Below are 10,208 nucleotides of genomic sequence, written 5' to 3'. Positions count from 1 at the left end.
GCCTCGACAATACATAGGGAGGCGATATATCGCCTAGGGGGGGGGGGGGCATATATCGGCTCCATGTGCATATTTTTGAAAGTTTGATTTTTGAATTTTAACCCCTTAGACCTGCCTTTAAACGATTTTGACCGAGTTCTGGGTGGTAGTTGAACGGAAATTCAAATCTTTTTCATTTTATAATCAGTTATTTATTCAAATTAAAAGGGGTTAGTTTCACTCATTGAACTCTATAAATAGGACCTAGTGCTCAGTCATTTTCTTCATTCTTCAAGCGTTTGATCAGAGCTTCCATGATGCTAGTGCTACTATAGAGAGATACACTTGGGTTTTTGGTTAAAGCTTTATCATTCTAAGCTTTTATAAACACTTGGGAAGTGAAAAATAGTGTGATTTTTGTATTGAGGTTTAGACCAATCCATAAGGTCATTCAAGGTATTTCTATTCCTAAGTTCAGTTCTATATGGTTCTTTATTTTTCTTTGGTTTTCTTTATTCAGATCCTAACTCTTGTGTATGATTCTTGATTAGGTATTTAAGTTCTTGAAACTTAAGGTCCTTCTTGGTAAGTTTCTTCTTGCTGATTTAGTTCCCATATTCATCTTTATTCTTAGAGATTCTCACAATTTCTACTGTAGGTTTATAGGAGTGTTATAATCTCGTTCTTGTTCCCAAATATCCCGGCTTTTGTTAAGGAAAATAGGATAGATTTTATGTGCTTATATGTTATGATATGTTTATTATATGATATGTATATGTATAGTATGTCTTATATCCCTTGGGCATATGACATGTTTAGATAACAAGGCATATGACTTGTTTAGATAACAAGCCCCAAGAGTATGTTTGATAGTCCTTGGGCATATGATTTGTTTAGATATCAAGCCAAACAAATTTATATGATTTGTTTAGATAACAAGCCCCATAAATTTACAGGCATATGATTTGCTTAGCTAGCAAGCCCCAAGAAATATGATGCCCATTGTAGTCCTATATGATATATGTTTTTTATAGTCATATGTTTTTATAGTAAATGATATAGTCTTATGCTTATAAATTATGATGTATGTTTTAATAGATTTTCCTTACTGGGCATTAGGCTCACTCCTTTATTTTTAATGTGATGCAGGAAAATGATTATGGAGGTTGAAGGATTCTGGGTAGCTTGGCTTATGTGTTAAGGATAAATGGATTCAATGGACTGCGTGTCGATTGAGGATGGCATTATTTAGTCTTTTGAATTATGTTACTTTTGTAGATCCACATTTAGTTTTTGAACAATTGATTTAAAGTTATGTTTTATGTTTTATTAAAGAATGGGTACCCATACCATATTTTACATCTTATTTTGTAACTTGCACAATATTTATTTTGGAGTTTTAATAAAGTTATGATTATTTTCTTATATATGTTTTCTCAAAAATAGTAGCTATGTCTAGTAGTTTTAATGGTCCAAGGTCTTAGAAATAGTTGGGTCATTACAGTTGGTATCAGAGCAACAGTTCATTTGCATGAAGTTCTCCTTGATACACACGCTCAAGCTCCGAATCTAACCGCCATTGTAAGTGTTTATGTTATAGTTATAGTTATAGTTATTATGTTTATGTGTTATAGTTTATTTCTTTATTTATTATTTTTGGCATTTATGATTGTATATAGTGAAAAACTTTTTCCAAATAAATATCACTGTTATTTTTTTGATAACATGTATGAGTTTGATTTTTTTTACAATCTTAATAAATAATGACCAAGTTCGGTGAGGGTGGATACAAATCAATGGACCGGGTTCTATATTGAGAGTTAGGGGGCCATATTAGTGGGAACGATTTTACTGATCCCAGCCCTCCTTCAATATGGTTAAGTTTGGAACAACGACGAGTTTCGAACCTGAGGACTATGTCATATAGGATGGTTAGAAATAGACTTAGAAAATAATAAAGAAGGCTTATTTTTCTAAGTATAGAAACATACCCTAAAGATAAAGAAAGTTTATCTAATTTTTCATAAGAAATCATAATTAATAGGTCCGAGTTATGTTTGCTTAGATTAAGCTTTTGCCTTAGAGCCTATTAGGGTAAGTTCTAACATGTTTTTGTCGACTGTCAGAACTTTGCTGAAGATGTCGCTCAGAAGGTCTGCACACACTATTGCCAATGCCTCCAGCATCGCTCCTGATACTAATGAAGTCCCTCCATTTCACAGAAGGGGAGCGCGTGCTGCCACTACTGCTGCTAACCGAAGTGCACCGCCGTCGCCAATTGATAACACTATAGAAATTGTCAGACTTTGACATCAAGTGGAGGAATTGCTGCAGCAATAGTAACAACACGCTCAGCTACAGGCTCAGACTTAGCCTTCGCCTCAGCCTCAACTGCAGCCTCAGCAAATGGCTCAAGCACCCCAACAAGTAGGTCCTTATGGGGGATGGCCAATGGCGAATTATGCACCCTACCCAGTTCAGTACATGGAGCCAATCTTCGAGCGGTTTCGTAAGCAACATGCTCCAAACTTTGAAGGGACAATCGATCCCTTCGAGGCAGAAGAATGGCTCAGAAATGTAGAGTCGATCCTAGTGCACATGAATCTCGACAACGCGGATCGCATATCCTGCATTTCGTCTCTACTTAAAAAGGATGCTAGAATATGGTGGGACTTAGTTCAGCAAACTCACGACGTCGCCACCATGACATGGACCAGATTTGTGGAGCTGTTCCAAAAGAAGTACTACAACTCGGCAATTATCGCTACAAGGGTTGAGGAGTTTACTAGTTTGAAGCAGGGCAACTTGATGGTAGCAGAGTATGCTCGGTAGTTCGATCGATTTGCTAAGTTTGCACCAGAGTTGGTTCCAGCTGACTTTTTGAGTGTTACCAAGTTCGTTAGAGGACTTAGACCAAAGATTGAGCTAGGGGTAAAGATAGCGAATCCTGGAACTACTACGTATGTCGATGTTCTAGAAATGGCTATAGAAGTAGAAAGGCTTCAGGCGAATGTTAGTAAGGAGGAGGCTAGTAAGCCTGATCCTAAACAGCAGAGTCAACCTCAGAATGGTCGGAACAACCACAACAACAGCTGTCATCATAACAACAATAATGGTCAGAAGAGAAGGCATCTGACAATAAGCAATCCAACAACGATAAAAGAGCACTGACAAACAATGGAGACAATAAGTCGGGTTATGTAGAATACCCGCAATGCTATAAGTGCCAAAAGAAACATCCTGGTGAGTTTCGTGCAAACACCAAGGGATGCTTCAACTGTGGTCAAGAAGGTCACCAAAAGAGTCAATGTCCCTAGCTCAAGCCAGAGGAGAAAAGGGACAACAAGATGGTTCCTGCCAGAGTCTTTGCCTTAACCTAGGGAGAAGCTGACGATAGCTATAAAGTGGTCACAGGTCAGATTCCTATCTTCAATAATGTATGTATAGTATTATTTGATTTGGGAGCCACTCACTCGTATATCTCGTTAGGAATGATAGAGAAATTAGACAAACCTTGTGAAAGATTAAGAACTAGGTTTGTAATAGAATTACCTTCGGGTGAAATAGTCCTATCATCACGGATAGTACGAGGTGTACCGATAAAAATTGAGGACGTAGAACTAGAAGGAGACCTGATAGAATTGGAGATCAAAGACTTTGACGTGATACTGGGCATCGATTGGCTAGCAAGGCATGGCACAACCATCGACTGTAGATTTAAGCAAGTAACGTTCGAGACTCCTGACGGTCAAAGACTATGCTTTATGGGAAAAGTTTCAGGACTACATACGCCACTTATTTCATCTCTCAAAGCTCAGAGGATGATAGAAAAAGGATGTCACACATTCTTAGTCAGCGTCACAGATGTGGTAAAGGAAACACCACTAAAGGTTGGAGACGTCCGCATTATAAAGGAAATTCCATAAGTATTTCCTAACGACTTACCAGGGTTGCCGCCGACTCGAGAAATTGACTTCACAATTAAACTAGTACCGAGCACTGAGCTTATCTCCAAGGCACCATACCGGATGGCACCTACAGAACTCAAGGAGTTAAAGATGCAGCTACAAGAACTCTTAGACTTGGGTTTCATTAGACTGAGCCATTCGCCATGGGGAGCACCGATACTATTTGTGAAGAAGAATGATGAAAGCATGCAGATGTGTATAGATTACCGCGAGCTGAATAAGGTAACAATTAAGAATAAGTACCCGCTACCTCGGATTGACGACTTGTTTGATTAACTCCGAGGAGCAACCGTGTTTTCAAAGATTGATCTACGGTCTGGGTATCACTAGTTCATGGTACGAGAAGAGGATATTCCCAAGACAGATTTTAGAACTCGTTATGGACATTACGAGTTTTAGTTATGTACACTACAACAAAATAGATGTTTTATGACTTTAATTAAGAGACATTGGAAGTCTACAATGTCTCCCACTTAGTGAGACGTTGTTGCTAGGGTCATTGTAGGTATATATCCCACGTCTCCCGTTGGGAGACGTGCCTCACTTCCCACGTCTCCCACTAGGAGAGGTGGAAAGTCAAACGTTGACTTTCCACCTCTCCCATTGGGAGACGTGGGAAGTCACTCACCTCTCCCAATGGGAGACATGGGAAGTCCCTAGGAGACATCCCACGTCTCCCATTGGGAGAGGTGAGTGACTTCCCACGTCTCCCAATGGGAGAGGTGGAAAGTCAAATGTTGACTTTCCACCTCTCCCATTAGGAGACATTGAAAGTCTCCCACATTTAAAAAAAATAAATTAAATAAATTTATAATTAATATTATTAATTTAAATTGAATAATTAATATTAATTAATTTAATATTATTAAATTAATTTAATAATTAATTAAATTTAAATAATATTAATTTAAATTTAAATTATTTTAATCTAAATTTAAATTAATTTAATAATCAATTAAATTGGAAGAAAAAAATATATTTGTTAGATATATACAAGAAATACAATATTTGTTAGAAATATTCAAAATGAACAAATATTGCATTGTGTATGAAGAAAGAGTTAAAAAATTAAAAAAAAAAACCTATCAACGAGGTCAGTAACTTTGGATTATCGGCAACATATATGTCGCCCATTCTTGTCGCAACTCATCAATTTGTGCCTCTGTATATGATGTGCTTGTTAGCTGCAAGAAATATAAAGTAAAATATATTAATTAATTATTTGATTACATTTATAGTTTCAAAAATAATTTGTAAATTTTAATTAATAATACCGTTCTCAAGTAATGCCCAGGACTCGCATGCTCAATCAAATCCTTCAACATCCTCATTAAGTAGTATCCACATGCCACATTGTCCGGTTGGTGTGGACACTAATTATTTAAAAATATGAGTAATTTATTATTAAATTGAAACTTTTTAAAAAATGCATACATATTATTCTACTTAATTATTATAAATGTTCAAAAATTTCTGCTAAAGTTACTTACCTGAGGTTGCTTAATGCGTAGAGTATCAGGGATCTCGACATCAGGAAGATTCATAGAGAAAAAAAGATTGAAAGCGCTGACGATCACTGATACAATCTCCTCACGGTTATTTAGCTCTGAATTCACCGGATCACAACAATAAACATGATATGCATATGGTGCCAAAATAAGCAACATCCAATGTTCACTGTATAAGAAAAACAAAAAAATTATAGCTCAAATGTTAAACAAAGAAATTATTGATATGGGTCGGAAAAATGACAAGTTTTTAAACTTACCCATGGTTCCAAGGGACAAGCATAACTTGTTCTTTTGATTTTACGTCATTGCAACGTCTGAACAGATTCTGAACACGATCGTCGAATGAACTCCCTTGAGTGGCGACGATATTAGGATTGACAAATAAAAACTTATTTTGGCGACCTTGTTGTACCACATATCTGTAAATGAACCTAATACAAAAATATGAAAAATTGTTATATGAATGAATAAATCAAATTAGAAAATTAAATGAACAAACTTATTTGTCAGATATATACCTCATGTAGCTGACGAGTACTGCTTGTCCAATCTTCTCCTTTCGAGCAAACTGAAGTATGTCATCCTTAAATATATAACAGTGAGACATATCCTGATCAAAAACTTCAGACTCTATGCCTAGATTGACACACTCGCCATCATCCCAATGAGATACGATATTCTGTAATCGTTCCAATGGAGTTTGGGCCAATTGTGTTGGAGGAGTTTGATGTCGTCTTCTTTCTCGAGGTTGTTGTGTTGATGGAGCTCTTGGTCGTTGTGATCTGGTCCTACTTGTAGAGGGAGTCTGTATACAATTATATCAACAATTAAAAAAATTACAAACAAATATAGAATTGTAAAGATAATTATGTAAAAACATGGCATCACCTCATGAGTTACATCTTCAGATATAATGACAAAATCCTTAGGCCACGCTATTGGCGTCCCAATGGCCTGAGCAACTATGTACATGTCCAAATCAGGATATGCAAAAGGGAGAGGACAGGTTGGCTTAAGAACACTCGTAATCATAACTTGGAAGTTGTTGCCTGCCTCTCTTTCAATGAGTGTACCTGATGCAACAATGTTTGAAACCGAACCAATTGCTAATTGGCATGCTCGGCCCTGCATAAGAAACATATTATATACAAATAATCATGTTGAAGCAGTAAAGAAATTTATTTGGTTTCAGAATATTCAAGAAAGTTTAATTACCTCTTGCAAAAGCGGTTGTAGTGCAACAATGTGGTGTTCTGCTTGAGGCACTACTGGGTCCGGAGTATAGTAGGACGCCTGCGCTGGTGGCACTGGTGGGTCGGGCACATAGTATGATGATGGCGCTGGTGGGACTCCAACGTTAGATCCTGACCCGCTCTGTTGGGCCAATAATTTTCTCAAGAGCTCATCTTGTTGTTGAAGGCGCTCTTCTAGGCGTTGTGCTTGTTGACGATGCTCTTCTTCTTGTTTTCGAAATCTTTCTTCAAATTCCTTTCTAATGTCGTCATTCGAAGAAGAGGCTTTTGATTTATTTTTCGTTGAGGTAGGTGTTGGAGTATTCCAATATACTGAGCGGGACACACCGTGTCCTCCATCCCTAACACGTCCTCGAGGCTCAGGAGTGCCCAACGCCCTCGTCAGCACATCATCAGGGCCATCAGGTGCCCATTTACCCTCAGCTTGGAGTTGCCGGTAATGATCCTGTGAAACAATATTCACAGAAAGTTATATATATAAGCTAATAATTTGACATATCAACATTATTAAATATGAGCACTTACAATATTTTTTTGAATCTCAGAGGCCTCTCCAATTAGCTCTCCTTTTGCATTCCGACGACCCATGCTCCATAAATCTGCCCTATCAAGTTCAGTCAGACTTTTCCCACTTTGTTCCATTAACATCTCTTCAATACGCACATAGCCTCCTCTAGAGAGGTTGTGATTGTATTTATTCAGTGCTCGATAATTTTGCATCTCCTCTCTCTTTCTTTGCCACTCGGGAGTTAATCTTGAGTTCACAAACGCTAACCATTCATCCGGAGTTATGACATTCTCAAATCCAAATGGCAAAGCTGGCGGGAACTCATTTGGGTATTTTTTCAAAGCGTCGTAAACGTGTACCCTAGTAAGATTAGTCTTCCAATTTCGGAAGTACTTTCCCGCATCCTTCAACATCTGTTGCTTTTGTTTGGGGTCCAAATCATAAGTTTTCTGCAAGTTTGAAAGTAATAAGAAGCATATTATCAAAATAATATATATTTTAAAAACATTAAATGAAATATAATTAATAAAAATATACCTTCATTGTGTCCCATATTTTATTTTTATCCACCACACTAACATCTTTCCAACTGTTAATGTTGATGGACACAGTTGCTCGAACAACTGATCCAAGCTGTGATGAAACATTACTTCTAGATCCACCCACTAGTTGACCATACTCATTGTATTCAACAGGAGTAAGATGTCCTTCACTCCTTTTTTTGGTGTTTCTAGACATCCATGTACGTCCTCTCACAGATTTATTTTCTTGCTCCACTGACTGAGAATTAGGGCGTTGCTCTCCCTCATCAGAACTACCACCAAAAGGATCAGCCTCCATCTGTGAAACATAAATATCATTATCATAACAATTTTGGACACTCATAATCAAAAGATGAAACACATTGTGATAACAACTAAGAATTTCACATATCATAAACATATGAAACCTATTAAATGGTACCTCAAGACCCATTATCATCAACCCACAATCCTTCACCATTTTCACGGAAACAAATACAATCATCATCAACTTCGTCATTATCTTCTATTGTGGTGAATGTGACAAGTTCTTCTCCGAGAGGTATATCATGTAAATCACCATCTTTAATGTTCCATTCTCTTGTTTGCGTTGGAAGAACAATTGACCATTGGTTGTCTGAAGGATCATTCACATAAAATACTTGTTTCGCTTGTGAAGCTAATATAAATCGATCAGATTTGTGCCCAATTCGATTTAGATTAACTAATGTGAAACCAAAATCTTCATATATTATGCCGCTGTCACTTTTCACCCAATCACAAAAGAAAACAGGTACTCGAGTTGTGATATAATCTAACTCCCAAATTTCATTAACTACTCCATAAAAAGTCATATCACATTCAACTGGATTTTTATCTTTTGCACTAGAGACTTGCACAGTTTTAGCAACAAGGCTAACACCACTGTTTTGTGTGTTTCTGTTGTTATCGCGCTCCCTAGTGTTAAATATAGTACCATTAATCATGTATGATGGAAACTTGATGACATTAACTGAAGGTCCTCGAGAAATCCACTTAACAATGTCTGAAACCTTATTTGATGTGTTTTGTAATTCTGACACAACCTATCAAATCAACATACCAAAAACAACAAAAAATGTCGCCTTGTAATTAAGTACTAATTAATGACAACTTTCAATAATCAACACAATTTACCTTTTGTTCTATCCAACTACTAAAAGTTCGATAATGTTCGTCTTGTAACCATTTTGAGTTCCTTGACTTGGATGGAAATTTGGTCTTTATCCAATTAAAATGTTCCCTTCAATTATAAATATGTTGTTAAACAATTGAATATACGAAATTACACAACTTAAACTTAATGTATTATATGAGTATAACTCACTCGATATAAGGTTGAATTTCACTTATATTCTGCAACACAAGACGATGCGCTTCATCTAGAAGATCTCGACTTACTGTGCATACAACGCTACCACGACGACTCTGAATCTCAACATTTTCAACATCATTTAACCCAATTTTCTGTACACCAGTCATGTATTCAGAACAAAATTCAACTGCCTCTTCTGCAATATAACATTCGACGATGCATCCTTCCGGCCGACTTCTATTCCTAACATACCCCTTAAGAATCTTCATATATCGCTCAAATGGATACATCCATCTTAAATAAACTGGGCCACAATATCTTAGTTCTCTAACCAAGTGAACTGTCAAATGGATCATTATATCAAAAAATGCCGGCGGGAAATATTTCTCCAACTCACACAATACCTCAACAATTTCATCTTTTAACTTAGGTAACTTTAGCGGATCAATCACCTTACAACACAGTGACTTGAAAAACAAGCATAACCTTGTGATTACATCTCGAACTCTCCTAGGCAACACCGATCGAATGGCCACTGGTAGCAAATGTTGCATTAGAATATGACAATCGTGAGATTTCATGCCAGTCAGAATACAACTTTTCATGTCTACCAATGACCTTATATTTGAGGAATATCTGTCTGGAACTTTTATATTAAACAAACATCTGCAAATTTCCATTCTTTCCTCTTTAGTAAGAGTGTAAGCTGCAGGAGGTAAATATGTTCGTCTCTTATCTGGTTTTGGAGTCAATTCATCCCTTATACCCATTGCAACCAAGTCTTGTCTAGCCTTAATTCCATCCTTAGTTTTCCCAGGAATATTCAACAAAGTGCCAATCAAACTATCACATACATTTTTCTCTATGTGCATAACATCTAAATTATGACGTATAAGTAAGAAAGGCCAATATTCAAGTTCAAAGAAAACAGATTTCTTTTTATAACACCCTTTTGGCTCTTCCACAACCTTGGCCTTGCGACTACGTTTCATCTTTGTAGGTGTACGAACTTTGGGCTTCCCTAACTTGAACACAATTTTAGACATCTTCTCAAGTACTTGGATCCCATTCAATGGCTCAGGATCCTCTTCAAACTCTTGTTTACCATTGAATG

The 10,208-nt window shown here is 36.9% G+C and overlaps 1 protein-coding gene across 1 annotated transcript; it reads right to left on the bottom strand.

Annotated features, from left to right (window-relative positions):
• Window positions 1-2,278: 2,278 nt before the first annotated feature.
• LOC133785860 (uncharacterized) lies at window positions 2,279-8,021 on the bottom strand. The gene is made up of 6 exons (XM_062225078.1): window positions 7,757-8,021; window positions 7,237-7,668; window positions 6,674-7,156; window positions 6,471-6,583; window positions 3,070-3,146; window positions 2,279-2,370 (listed from the first exon to the last, which is right to left on the bottom strand). The coding sequence occupies exons 1-6, from the start codon at window positions 7,955-7,957 to the stop codon at window positions 2,279-2,281; spliced, it is 1,398 nt and encodes a 465-aa protein (XP_062081062.1). The 5' UTR covers window positions 7,958-8,021.
• Window positions 8,022-10,208: the final 2,187 nt, after the last annotated feature.

This window comes from Humulus lupulus, chromosome 6 (genome assembly GCF_963169125.1).
Source record: "Humulus lupulus chromosome 6, drHumLupu1.1, whole genome shotgun sequence".
Classification (NCBI taxonomy): Eukaryota; Viridiplantae; Streptophyta; class Magnoliopsida; order Rosales; family Cannabaceae; genus Humulus; species Humulus lupulus.
This window is presented reverse-complemented; position numbering and strand designations above follow the sequence as displayed.